Source organism: Pan paniscus, chromosome 9, assembly GCF_029289425.2.
Source record: "Pan paniscus chromosome 9, NHGRI_mPanPan1-v2.0_pri, whole genome shotgun sequence".
Classification (NCBI taxonomy): Eukaryota; Metazoa; Chordata; class Mammalia; order Primates; family Hominidae; genus Pan; species Pan paniscus.
Genome location: NC_073258.2, coordinates 19,155,952 through 19,170,143, shown reverse-complemented (window position 1 = coordinate 19,170,143; position 14,192 = coordinate 19,155,952). Strand labels below are relative to the sequence as shown.

Here is a 14,192-nt window from a genome sequence, read left to right as displayed (position 1 = left end):
GTAGCATCACCAAGATTCAGGCCTGGTTGTTTGAATTGCATAGCACACAGCCTCCTTAAAGTTTTCCCTTTGCCAGTTCCCCAAATTCTGGCTGCTTCAAGTGTCATTTGATGTCTCACCTGTTACATTTTGTTGTATTTGCCTTTTTGTTTGGAACAGATTAAAAATAATGAACCTTTGATCAACGTGCTTTACAAAGTGCTGAAGAAGTCAGCACGGGGCTGTCGGCCCAGGAGAAGCGTAAGATGATCTGATCCGTGTCTCCAAGCGGGGTCATTCCATTGCTTCTGGCTCGGTGCCGACTTCATCACTTGCTTAACCAGTTGCTCTCCTGACCGCCCCAGGCTTCCCGCAAGTCATTTTGGTTTATTTTCTTTCAACTGAAGCTCTCTTCAGCATTTTGGCTGATGCACCAGGCTGAGCCTCTCATCTGCAGTTTTCTGTGACTCCATGTTTTGTGCTGCCAAGGGTGGGGGAGCTTGCCTGGCTTGCCACCAGCTTGTGTTGTGTTTCCATCATCACGTGTCTGCCTCCATGGCGAGGGCTCACCCAGACAGAGTTGAGCATGAGTTTCTTGGGAGGGAACAGCAGTTATTGGTCATCTTCCAAGAGCCAGGGTATCCTCAGATTCCACGGTGGCCCTGAGATTAAGGTGGCACTTTTTGGGGGCAGGCAGTTGGTATTTGGATAACAGCCTGGAGCTGGACTAGAATAAAATGCCACCCCCTGCCCCTACCCTCTTTGATTGATGCAGAAGTAGGGACTGCAATGTGGCCAGCTCTCACAGCATTCCAGGGGAGGATGCAGATCGAGAAGCAGGTGTTGTGTCCAACCATCGTGAGCCTTGAGAAAGTGGGTTGGGATGTGGTGGAGGGGAGGGAAGATGCCTGGGTGGCCTTTGATTCCCCTCTGATGGAGAGACTCTTTCCAATGGATGAGCACCCACAGAATTTTACCTTTTCTGATGACAGAGATGCTGGGGGGACGCAGAGTTGATGTTTTAAGTGTATTTGAACATGGCTATAACAAACACACTTTTAAAAGGAAAATTAGATGTAATACAGTACACGTGGATATAATATTTCTTAGCAGCCTCGGCTGTCTGGAGCAGAGCTACATTCAGAATCTTAACGGTTCTCTGAGCTGTAGAAACAGCTCTCATCAAGCCCATGCTCTAAAGCCTGTGACCTTTCGTCCATAGGAGACAGAGCCAGCTCACATTACTTTGACACATTCATGAACTCACTGAGCAAACATTGCCCGAATTTCTTCAATATGCTAGGCCCTGGCTGGGCTTTGAGGATACAGAGGAAAGGCATCCATCTCCACAGTCACCCCTAATTAGGTTACTCTCTAGTGAGGAGAGACAAATGAGCAAACGGAACATTGTACTCTAATGTGCTGGGTGCTGTAGTAGCGGCAGATGCAACGTGTGGAAAGAGCACCCTGAAGGGCATCACCCCCAGTTAAAGGGAGAGAAGAGATGTAAGTACCTCTTATCAGTCGAGCTTATAGTCCTTTGAATTCCTAACCCACAACACCTAGTAAGCAGCAGTTTTTTTGTTTTTTTTTTTTGACACGGAGTCTCGCTCTGTCACCCAGGCTGGAGTGCAGTGGCGCAATCTCAACTCACTGCAACCTCTGCCTCCCAGGTTCAAGAGATTCTCCTGCCTCAACCTCCCGAGTAGCTGGGACTACAGGTGCGCGGCACTGCGCCTGGCTAATTTTTGTATTTTTAGTAGAGATGGGGTTTCACCATGTTGGCCAGGCTGATCTTGAACTCCTGACCTCATGATTCACCTGCCTCGGCCTCCCAAAGTGCTGGGATTACAGGTGTGAGCCACCGTGCCTGGCAAGATAAGCAGCACTTTAAAAAGGGACAAGAGAAATCTACTTCTTAGAAAAAGAGGTAGTACTAATATCCTGAGAGGGAGGAGAAAAAGGTTGAATGTATATTCAGTATTCCATGAAGGCAGCAAAGGGCATACTTTTAGAAAGCTTTCCATCAAAAAGTATAATTTAGAGGATTCAGCTTCTTCTCAAAATGTCCTTTTTATATAAAATATCTCATTCTTTTCCTGATGGTGCTGGATAAATGAGGCATCGCTCAATTAGATTTTCTGGCTTGTTATTTAAGTATCAAAAAGACATCCTCTGTAAAAAGCTTCAGTGAAATAAGGGGAAGAGTTTTGCTGGGGGAAAGAATCCCCAGAGTGTATCTCCATTTGAAAATGATTTCTACCTAGAAAATGAGCCCCAAAGGTCAGCCGGTTTGGAGAATAGACAACCTCCTTGTTCTTGGCTTTGATGAAAGGATGATGACATAGAGCGAAGACTTCACTGCTTTCACCTGCTTTTTCTCCTGGGTTCCCCTGAGTTTAAAACCCACATTCTGCCTGAGAAGTTCAGCTGTTTGTGATTCACCAGGATTAACTTCATGCCCACCTCCCCACACCTCCCTGCACCGCCCCCCTGCATTGCAGGAGACAGCAGTCTGTTTGTGGATCGTTGCAGTCTTGTGTTCTGCAACTGTGTGTATACGTGTATGTACACATAATCTGACAGTCTGAAGAGCAGAATTTGGCTGGAGTTCTATTTTTTCCGGGAACTCAACAACACTGACCTACATGTGTTTCCCTTTGACCTACATGCAATGCAATTCAATAAGCATTTGCTGAGTTTGTGCCAGGTCTTCTGTTCAGGGCTGACTTATTAAGATAAAACAATGGTTCCGCCCTCTTCTGTGCGACCAAAGGGATCGTGGGAATGGGTGGGGCATGTGTGTAGCCCAGAATCAGTCCTCACTCCAAGGCAGGGAGAGGTCCTCTCCCTTGACCTTTGGATTTGCTCATGACAGTTTGCAGGGAGAGGTAGCATAGGACAGTTGGGCACATGAAGGGCTTGAGCACTGAGTGGAATGTTTGCCAATTTATTTCCACCCCCAATCCACACTGACAAACTTCCTGGACCTTACAGATAGAATGGGGAGAAATCTACACCTCTCTCTCCAGCAGCTATCGGTCCACATTGGGACCTCTCTGCATAGCACACACACACCACCTGTCTCTGCCACTGTTAGCTCCACCCTCCATTTTCCTGGTCAGATCTGCAAAATAGAGCTCAGTGAGGTGGTTTCTCCTACATTAGGCAAAATAGATTTGGTTCTCCCTGGCCTTGTCTTGGCCATGGGAGGGTGCATCTGTGAAAGTCACTCCCCTCAGTCCCTGCATGACTTTTGGCAAGAAAGAAATTGGGGGAAATGGAAAAATGGGATAAGTAAGATTTAGATTCTCAGGAGTCAGTGAGAGACAGGCAGCATATTGCCTACTTTGAGTCAAGTGAGGGATGGGAAATGTAAAATCCCATTGGCCCGCAAGTTTGGGTGACTTTTTATATTGCTTTATGGTTTCCTTTCTTGTAACTTACACAAGTACAGCCTAGCCTCAGTTATTCAGGGAACAATTAAAAACCCTTGCTGGGAACTAGCCGGGTTCCTTTTTACCTTGGCCAGGTCTTCTTCCCAAATGGTAAAGAGTAAGGAAGGCTGGCCTTACCCACGGGGAAGTGGGCTGCTCAGAGACTTCCTTAAACTAAGGCTTGACAATGGTCAAGGGATTTGCTTGTTCCTCTGGGTCTGCCCATCTCACCACCCTGGGCAGGGGGTGATGGGCTTCGTAACTTGTGTTTGTTCCCAGGTTCAGTAGTACACCTCTGTCTTATCGGTGGCAAATCTTCCAAGATTCATGCTGATTTTTCACATTCATTTTAGGCAAATATATACTTTTAAAATTGATGATCCTTTAACTTGAACATCTACATTTTCTTTAACTCAAAGGACTTACCAGCATTACTAGAATCATCAAAAGGTTTTGGTTTTTTCCTAAAATGAAATAGGCATAGAAATAGTGAAGTATGGCCCAAGTTTTTGTCCCTCTCATACTATGACCCTACCTGCCACTGCCAAGGACTTCCACACCATCCATTATAGGATGAATTTTCTTTCCTGAGTTCTGATCTCAAACACCATGGTTAAATCTCTTTTAAATTGTTCGCCTCCCAGATGACAGGCCGGGACCTTCTCAAGGATCGAAGTCTGAAGCCTGTGAAGATCGCTGAGAGCGACACTGACGTGAGTGAGCAGAGTGACACGCTGACCCCTCAGCTGCCTCCTGACCCAGACCCCGGGTGAACAGCTTCAGGCAGGGCTTGGATGGTTCTGTAGCCAAAGGCTGTCTGATCGCAATCCCAAGGTCATGTCCTTTTCTCATCACCCCAGGCCCTCTCCACCTGTTCTTGCTTTTAGGTCAAACTGAGCATCTTCTGTGAACAAGACAGGGTCCTCCAGGACTTGGAAGACAAGATACGAGCCCTTAAAGAGAACAAAGTACGTGTCAGTTTTGAATAATCTTGGAATGGGCAGAGGGGCATTTTGTCCTGTCTTTCTTGAGACATAGGCTGGACCCTCATGTTAGTATTGAAGAGCAGATGTTAGCTTATTTTTAAAAAAATGCACCGGGTGCGGTGGCTCATGCCTGTAATCTCAGCACTTTGGAAGGCCAAGGCAGGTGGATCATGAGGTCAGGAGTTCGAGACCAGCCTGACCAACATGGTGAAACCCTGTCTCCACTAAAAATACAAAAATTAGCTGGGCATGGTGGTGGGCGCCTGTAATCCCAGCTACTCAGGAGGCTGAGGCAGAAGAATTGCTTGAACCCGGGAGGCAGAGGTTGCAGTGAGCCGAGATCACGCCACTGTATTCCAGCCTAGGCAACAGAGGAAGACTTCGCCTCAGGAGAAAAAAAAAAAAAAAGCCTTTGTGTTTAAATGGTGTTTCTTAGGGGTTTCTATCTTATAGAGACCCTCCTGCCCCCATTCTGCTTTGGCTTACCTCTCCGTGGAGGCCCTGCGAGGTGAGCCTGGGAGAGGAGCTCCACTGGCTTATATGTGATGACCCCAGGTCCCTGAACCCCAGGGAAGCAGGGTTCCTTTGGAGGAAGTGGCTGTAGTCATTACAGGGCAGAGGCCTTTGCTTCCTAAAGCTCCTTGTCTCCTAGGATCTGGGCTATGGAGGCAGCAAGTCTGGATGGGAGTGCCGGAATGGGCCAGGGGCCACCAACATTTGGCCTTTTCTATTCTTAAAGTATTTTTTTCCTTTTGCATTTTAAATTTGTGATGCTGGAGGTTGACAATATACTCTTTTCCCTAGGAGGCTAGAGAGGTTTTTGTTTTTTGTTTTTTTAATTCTTTGATTTATCCTCTTAGCTTAGTTTATCCTCTTAGTTTATCCCATAAGGAGTTAGACAGCTGTATCCCTAGTTTATAGATGACAAAATTGAGGCACAGAGCTGTTAGGTACTTTCCCCAGCCTACTCCCTAGACAGAGTCAGAGCTGGCATCAGAGCCCCGACTGTGGGCCCACATCTCAGCGCTGGTCCCTTCAGCCTTGGTTAGGTCCAGTAGCTTTGGTTCCTGGTATGGTACGGGGAGGCCTCTGGGGACTGTCCTCCTATACTGCTGTTTTTTGGCCCTTTGTGGTGCAGGACCAGCTAGAATCTGTGCTAGAGGTGTTGCACAGACAGATGGAGCAGTACCGAGACCAGCCCCAGCACTTGGAGAAGATTGCCTACCAGCAGAAGTTGCTGCAGGAGGACCTTGTCCATATCCGAGCTGAGCTCTCCAGAGAGTCCACTGTGCGTAGAGGGTGGCAGACCTGTCTCCCTCAGGATGGGCTGAGCAAGGGGCTGCTTTTCTCCCCTCCCAAGAGGTAGTTGAGTTGGTGTCCAGAGGCAAGAGTCCTGAAATAGCAGAGCTTCTCCAGTAGCAGAACTGCCACCTGACAGTAGATGACCTTGTCTGGGGGTGACATGTCTGCCTGCACGTGTGCCTTAGGCTGCTTACCACAGCGACTCTTGAAGGCCAGTGACACCCAGTGGGCCAGATTCTTCAGAGCTGCCTGCAAGGCTGTTCCCCTGATCTGTGTGCAGTTAATTCCAAGTTGTCAGAATCTGCTTTTTCACTTTTCAGTCTGTTGTGGTACAGGCCAGGGCTGAGAATCAAAGCATCCTGAGGGTGGAAGAGTGAACAGTGCAGGTGACCAGGGTCAGAGCACAAATGACAGGATGCCACGCTCTTTCCTGCTCCTCTCTCTCTCCCACCAGGCCTGCCCGGTCTCCTTCCCTCTTCCCCTGGCTGGGTCAGCATGGTCAGGAGTACAGGTGTTCGTGAGGCCTTCCAAGGGGGCAGGGGATAACTAAGAACTGGAAGCATTGTCTTGGCCAACAGGAGATGGAAAATGCTTGGAACGAATACCTGAAGTTGGAGAATGATGTGGAACAGCTGAAGCAGACCCTGCAGGAGCAACACAGAAGAGCCTTTTTTTTCCAGGTGACCTGATACCTGTCCATCCCTTCTGAGCTCTTGTTTTTTGTTTTTCCAAGAGACTTCACCTGTGGGGGCTGTGAGCACTGCTCAGAGTCCTTCTCCCTCTCAGCCCCAGATGCTCCACCCCTGTAAAGGAGCCACCCCAAGCTCTCCCTTGAGGATCCCTTCCCCAAGCCAGGCTGTGATGAGAAGCTTCATCCCATTCCCCTTGCCTTGCTGCTCTCAAAGACAAGCTCTTGGGTGTTTTAGAAAGGGCTTTACTTCTGATCATTTGGTGTCATCAGTAATCACAGAGTGATCCGTGTTCCTGTAGTTCTTGGCCCCATCTTAGGCTGCTAGCTCATCACTTAGACAGCAGCAGGAAGTGCCCACCACTTCCCTCCTCTGATTCCTGGAGATAGATGTTATCACACCTCTACCAGAGGGAGACAGTGTGAATTCTGTCCTTTGAGGCACTCTGGTCTCCAGGCAGTCATCTGCATTTCTGGAGGCCAGGCTGGGTGATGCCCATCTCTGTGACCCCTATACCACTCAGGAAAGTTGGCCTTAGAGCCCTGCCACTTCACCCTTAAAAAATCAGGCCACCCTATTGATAGCTGCTTCTGTCCCCCAGAAGTGAGGCAATGAAAGGACCTGTGTGGTTTTTCTTCTTCCAAATTGCCCAGTGTTCCCCCACTGTGGTGCTTAACCAGGTTTCCACCCCACCCTCACAATTTTTTAAGTGGAAAATAACCTGTTTTTTTCTCACCTGACTTAAGATCTATATCTTCTCCTTTCAGGGCCCTGACATAATAAGTGTGTTTGAATTCAGCAAGCATTAATTGAGGCTTCTTGTGTATGAGGCACCACGCTGGGCCACTTTTGGTGCTGGGCTTGCTAACTGATAAGATAGTTCTAACCAAGGCTCTTTGTTTAAGTGATTTAATGAGTATATTGACTCTCCAGACATTAGCCTCACCCCAGAAAGTTGAAGGAAATTCTGGAGTAGGGTGTAGGTGTGTGGGCCCTGAGGCTTTTCCAAGGGCCCTGCTGTCCCTCTGTTCATGCAGAGATGGTTCCCAGAGAGCCCTGCCTAGGACCACGTGGAGGAGACCCTCGCCTGTGGCTCAGGGCTGGCCTACAAGACTCTCCCCAGCACTTGTCTATCTCCTGCTGCTATTGGGGTCGTTTTCCTCCCATAATTTCTCTTCATCCACACTGGCTAACATTTCACTACTCTTTTTTGTAGCCCCAGCATTTACCGTAATGACTTGAAAATACTAGGTGAATGTTGTTGACAAAGTCCTTCAATTATTTCTGGTTATGAGTTTATAAAACTGCCCAGGTTATACCTATTTTCTTGGACTTCAGTGATCTGAATTTTTTTAGCAGTGATTTTTTTTTGCTTTATTTTTAGCAGTAATTTTTTTAAGCTTTTCATTCTTTGTTTCTGTAATTACACAAATGGTACATGAATATGTGTCTTTGAAAAGGCCAAAACAGTAAGAAGCAAAAACGAAAAATGATAAAAAAGTTCCTCTTCCCCCCTCCCTTTCTGCCCCTCCCATCACCCTCCCTATGTGTCATCAGTGCTATCTATTGGTGGCATTGCCTTCTTGACCATTTTCTATGCATTTTCAAAAATATGCACATGCATAGAATCATATGATTTATTCAGGGATGGGAGCAGGTAAAAGGCTTACTTGAAGAGGATCACACTTACACATTATTTGGCAACTCACTTTTTTTGTCATAACCTGATATCGTGGAAATCTTTCCAGGACAGTTAATCCAAAATTTATGCTGCCCAATAAAATATAAATTAATTAAAAGTAACTGAAATTCAAAATGTATTCCTCATTTACACCAGACTCATTCAAGTGCTCCATACCCACATGTGACTATCGGCTACTGTCTTGGACAGCAAGGATTATAGGTTTCTATCATCTCAGAAAGGTGTATTGGGCAGCGCCAGTCTAAGGAAATTAAACTTGTTTTTCTTGACTGTTACATACTATTTCACAGTCTGGGTGTTTTCTACTTTAGCCATTCCTCTTCTGATAGCATTTAATTATTTTCAGCGTTTTGCTTTTATAAATGGTGGTGTGATAAGGATTCGTGTAACTGCGTTTTCACATTGTTTACAAGTATCTGTGTAAGATAGGCTCCTAGGAGTGGACTTGCTGGGGTTGGAATGAGTATACATCTTAAAAGTTGATGGATATGCCAAACCACCTTCTAAAGGGCTGCACCTGTTTATCTTCCTACCCACAGCAAATGAAAGTACTGGACCTATTTGCTCACATCCTTGTCAGCACTTGTAATTGATCTTTTTAGTTTTGCTAGTCTACTAAATGGCATCTTGCTTTAATTTGCATTTATTTAGTTATTAGCAGGTTAAATATCTATTCGTATGATTATTGGCCATTTGTGTCTTTACTGTGCCTTATGTCATGGTGATTTAACATATAGCAGGCCTAGAATCTTTTTTTTTTTCCCCCTTCCCTCCCAAAAGCAAATAGATACACTGTGACAGGTCTTTGTCACAGATGCCCTGGAGAACTCAGCCCCATGACTTACTCTCAGATAGGCCAGCCTGGAGCCTGCATCTTGATTTCCACCTTGCCTGCGGCACTGCTCACACTTTCCCTAAGTGGCACAGTAACCTGGGAAGCTAACAAAGCCCTGCTTTGAGCAGGCACTGTGCTAGCTTCTTTGGTGTCATTCTAGGCCAGGCAGGCTGTTAGAGCCCTAGATAAATCATCAGCACTGCAGATCCGCTTGCAGCCCCATGTGCAGATTCTCAGTAACAGGGCTTAGAAATTCGCCTCCCTGTAGTCAGGTTTGGCTGCAGGAAAATAGCCTTTTCGGTCAAGGCTAAAACAGTGAGTTCAAGGCTTTGCTGAAAGCAGCACATAGGAGCCTTTCTACCCAGTGTGGTGGGAGGAGGCAGGAATGAAACTCCACCCCCTCATTTCCCCCAAAATTCCCCTCCCCTCATTATGAAGGCCCAAAATTCCATCACTGTTGGAGAAGGATAGGGACTCTCCAGCCTTTTTTATTCTCTGCTCTCTGTTCTTTTCTCACATGTGGGGGTGACAGAAAGGCATCAGGGGGGCAAGAAAGTGGCTGACAGGGGAGCTTTGCCAGGGAGCTATGGAGGAGGAAGAGGACTGCGTTTAATCCCTTTCTTTACCTGTTCCCAACACTCAGCTTGGGGACTTCAGCCCTAGAGGTCATCCTCTTACATACACATGCCCTGGGCTCGGTAATACACCTGTCTGTTTTAGGATGCTCATGCTTTGGCATGGAGCTGAGAATCAAACCCATTATTAGCTTGCCAGACCTGAGGATGTGCTTTATGTTGGAGGGGTTGAGAGAGAGAGTGAGAACTGTGAACCCCACCTTGGGACAGGAGGCTTTGGACTTCTGTTGTCCTGGCTGTTGGAAAGTATTTGCTCAGGGAATTTTACATGACTGGTCCTTTATTCACGTAGCATGTATGCACTGAGAACCTGCTAAGTGCCAGGCCCTGTAGGGATGGATCAACGAGCAGTATCGGGCAGGTCCATGAGGCTCATGCAGTGCAAGAACTCTTCCAGTTGAGGGGTAGCTAGGTGCCTCGAGAGGAGATGGGGTGGGAAGCCTGCCTTTATTTTAGTCCGTGGGGTGGGACCAAGGCTATCTTTCCCCCATTTTAACTTAAAAGTCGAGAGAATACTACATTTGATGTTTAAACAGCCCCGTCAAGAGATGGCCGTAGTCCCTTAACCGCATCAGACCCCTCTGCACCTCTTTTAGATCCTCTTCCCATTCGATTTTGGTTGTCAGAATGCACATGATCATATAGCCTAGGTCCTTCCCCATTGTATGTAGATATGTATTTTTTGGAGTTTATAATTTTTTTAAATTGATATATAAAAATTGTACTCTTATTGTGCTAAAAAAATTAACAGCTTTATCATATATTTCACATGTCATAAAATTAACCCTTTCGGCTGGTCATGGTGGCTCACGCCTATAATCCCAGCACTTTGGGAGGCCAAAGCAGGAGGATCACTTGGAGCCAGGAGTTCAAGACCATCCTGGGCCACATAACAAGACCCCTGTCTCTACAAAAACTGAAAAAGAAAAAGAAAAACTAGCCAGGCATGGTGGCATGCTCCGGTACTCCTAGCTACTTGGGAGGCCAAGGCGAGAGGATCACTTGAGCCCAGGAGTTTGAGGTTACGGTGACCTTGATCATACCACTGCACTTCAACCTGGGCAACAAAGTGACCCTATCTCAAAAAAATAAATAAATAAATAAATTCACCCTTCTAAAGTATACATTTCAGTGGTTTTTAGTATATTCACAGCATGATACAGCCGTCACCATAATCAATTTTATAACACTTCATCATCCCCCAGTAGAAATCCTGTATCCATTAACAGTCACTCTCATTCCCCCAGCGTCCCCTCTGCCCTTGCCAAACACTAATCTACTTTCTGTTTCTACTGATTTGACTAGTCTGGACATTTCTTATAAATGGAATTATGTAATGTGTGGCTTTTTATGACTAGCTTCTTTCCCTCACATGTTTTCAAGGATCATCCTTGTTGTAGCATGCATCAGCACTTCATTCCTTTTTATTGCCAACTAATATTCCATTCACTACTGTATTTTTAACTAAACCTCAAATATCGGGTTCAGCTGACTTTTTAAAAATGTTTTTTATATCCTAGAGATGGTGTAAACTCTAGTCCTTGCCTTCCCTTCTGTCATGATTACATAGGACAGTGCCTTTCAAAAAAATTGTGGTAAAGGCCAGGTGCAGTGGCTCACGCCTGTAATCCCAGTACTTTGGGAGGCCGAGGCAGGCAGATCATCTGAGGTCAGGAGTTCAAGACCAGCCTGGCCAATGTGGTGAAACCGCGTCTATACTAAAAATACAAGAATTAGCCAGATGTGGTGGTGGGTGCCTGTAATCCAGCTACCTGGTTGGTTGGCTGAGGCAGGAGAAATGCTTGAACCTGGGAGGTGGAGGTTGCAGTGAGCCGAGATGGCGCCATTGCACTCTAGCCTGGGCAACAGGAGTGAAACTCCATCTCAAAAAAAAAAAAAAGGAAAAAACTGTGGTAAAATACACAGAACATAAATTTACCACCTTTATTATTATTATTTTGTTGAGACAGGGTCTCACTCTTTTGCCCAGGCTGGAGTGCAGTGGTATGATCTTGGCTCACTGCAGCCTCTGCCTCCCAGGTTCAAGCGATTCTCATGCCTCAGCCTCCCAAGTAGCTGGGATTACAGGCGCACACCACCATGCCTGGCTAATTTTTGTATTTATAGTAGAGATGGGGTTTCACATGTTGGCCAGGCTGGTCTCAAACTCCTGGCCTCAAGTGTTTACCTCCTTGGCCTCCCAAAGTGCGGGAATAACAGACAAGAGCCATTGCACCCGACTCATCTTGATTATTTTTAAGTATATAGTTCAGTGGTGTTAAGTACATTCACATTTTTGTGCGCCCAATCTCCAGAACTTTTTATCTTGTATAACTGAAACATTATACACATTAAATAGTTCTGCATTCTTCTCTCTCCCCCGCCCCCAGCAACCACTGTTGTACTTCCTGTCTCTACGAAATTGACTACTCTAAGTATGTCATACAGTATTTTAGTGGAATGGCACAGTGTTTACGGCAGTCTGTTTTTAAATTAGGTAGGCAAGCTGGACTGCTGAAAGCTACTCTGAAATTTCTCCCTGGATCGTGGGCATTTTCCTTGTCTATGCTTACCTAGAAAGCTATGAAGCAGGCTTGGTTCTAGCACTAGTGGGGTTTCCAGAGGGGATGCTGCCCCTCAGGGCGGGGGGCTCTGTCTGAAATGGTAGGATAAGTCCTAAGAAGAAACTTGTAAGGAGCTAAGAAGGCAAACCCACTACTTCGTCTTCCTCAGGAGAAATCGCAGATACAGAAAGATCTATGGAGAATTGAAGATGTCACTGCAGGCCTGAGTGCAAATAAAGAGAACTTCAGAATTCTAGTGGAGTCAGTAAAAAATCCGGGTGAGCTGTTCATCTTCCTGGATGTGGGGTATCTGGTTGGGGGCAGGGTGGTGGGAGGGTGGAAGGCTGGGAACCAGGTGGGTGGGATGGCCCTTGGGGAGGTTGAGTCTTCGAGGTGCTAAATTACTCCACTCATCCTCCAAGGAAGGGGGTCTTTGTTCCATCCCGTGCTTTGTTTCCTTCTATGCCCCTTAGAGAGAAAAACGGTGCCTTTGTTTCCTCACCCGCCTGTGCCTTCACTCTCAACTTCTGAGAGCAAGCCGCCCCCACAGCCCAGTCCTCCCACCAGCCCTGTGCGGACCCCTCTGGAGGTTCGACTCTTCCCCCAGCTGCAAACCTACGTGCCGTACCGACCTCACCCACCCCAGCTGAGGAAAGTGACATCCCCCCTTCAGTCACCAACTAAGGCGAAGCCCAAAGTTGTAAGTAGTGATAACTAGGAGCTGAATGCCATTGTTTCCTCTCTGTCCTCAGATTACCTTCTCCTGGGAGAGAAACTCCTGGGAAAACTTGGGGAAATGGACCCAGCCAGCGTCCTAAAGGAGTCCTTAGTCACAAGCAGTTAAAAAGTAGTATTTCCCTGCTATTGTGCCTTAGACTGTCAGAACTGGAAGAGCCCTGGAAGATGATCTAACCCAACTCTCCCATTTTGCAGTTGGGAAAACTGAGGCCCACCAAGAAGAAGTGAGCGTACTGAGTAGGGTGGAGTTTGTGATCTGCAGAGAGGTGTGTGGCTGTGGACGAAGCTGTCCCCATGCAAACCTTTGTGCAAATCCGCAGGGGGCTCTCCTGCAGTTACACAGCCTGTGGGCAGTGAGCTCAGTCCAGTGGAAAAATGTCCTTCCCTTCACCCGCCGCTGAACACTGGGCTGGGTTGTGAGGATGCTTTGATCTTTAAAATAACCTCGCAGAGTATACACAGCAAGAGCAGTATCCCCATTCCACAGAGAAGAAAACTAAGAGCCTAAATTGTTGACATTTGCTCAATGTCTCCATGCTAACTAGTGAATCCAATCACATCTCCTGGCCCTTCTCTTTTATTCTGTGCCATCTGCCATCTAATTGGGCTTTCAGTCCCAGATCCGGTCTGTGGCCTCTGTGGCTGACTGGGCCAGCACCTTGGTTTGCCTGGCATAGAAAGGGGCCAAGCTCTTGGCAGAGTCTGGGAATGCAGGAGACTTTAAAGAAATAGGAGATGTGGTCAGGTCCCAAGAGAGCTCACGCCTCCAGGGCCAGGCCAGCCTTGGCTGGAGAACACAATGAGGCTGGTCCCAGTGCAGGGAAGCCATAGCAGAGTGGACCTCGGAATGGGGCCCTCCAGATTTTTGCCAACAAAGGCTTGGAGGAGACTCACCTGGGCATTGTGTGTGCGTGGACCTCTGATGAGGTCAGTGCACAGTGCTGGGTAAAACACATGAGTTCTGCTACCCTGGTCCTCACCATCTACCTGCTTCTAGCCATAGTCCAGGGCCCAGAGCTGGACCCAGGATATGGCCCAGCACCCAGCCAGAGAGTCACTGTGGATTTCAGCATCTTGAGATCTCCTTCCCAATCCCAGATCCAAGAGGTGGACTGGAGCTCTAGCCCTAAAACAGGAGAGGGAAAATTCCAAAACAAACAGCAGGAATGTCTGGGGCAGATGGCTGCCAACATAGGGCAGAATGCTGCCAGCTGGGACAGGGAGTAGGGGAAAAAGGCACTGGCATAGGAGCTGAGACACCCAGATTCCGGGACTGATTCTCTCACTGTGTCCTCAGGCAAGTCCGTCCCTTCCCTGAGCCTCCT

The 14,192-nt window shown here is 47.2% G+C and overlaps 1 protein-coding gene across 11 annotated transcripts in view; it reads left to right on the top strand.

The window, feature by feature from the left end:
* Positions 1–14,192, top strand: part of PLEKHA7 (pleckstrin homology domain containing A7) — a 234,127-nt gene that overhangs the window by 204,089 nt on the left and 15,846 nt on the right. For 6 of the 11 annotated variants that reach the window (XM_034932218.3, XM_055094183.2, XM_055094182.2 and 3 more), the window contains 6 exons: positions 4,061–4,129; positions 4,304–4,384; positions 5,541–5,690; positions 6,283–6,384; positions 12,299–12,407; positions 12,603–12,829. In XM_034932218.3, coding sequence (XP_034788109.1) covers positions 4,061–4,129; positions 4,304–4,384; positions 5,541–5,690; positions 6,283–6,384; positions 12,299–12,407; positions 12,603–12,829 — 738 coding nt within the window. Of the gene's footprint in view, positions 1–159; positions 241–4,060; positions 4,130–4,303; positions 4,385–5,540; positions 5,691–6,282; positions 6,385–12,298; positions 12,408–12,602; positions 12,830–14,192 lie in introns of all 11 variants that reach the window. The other 5 variants (XM_055094181.2, XM_055094178.2, XM_034932215.3 and 2 more) reach the window with 1 other exon arrangement.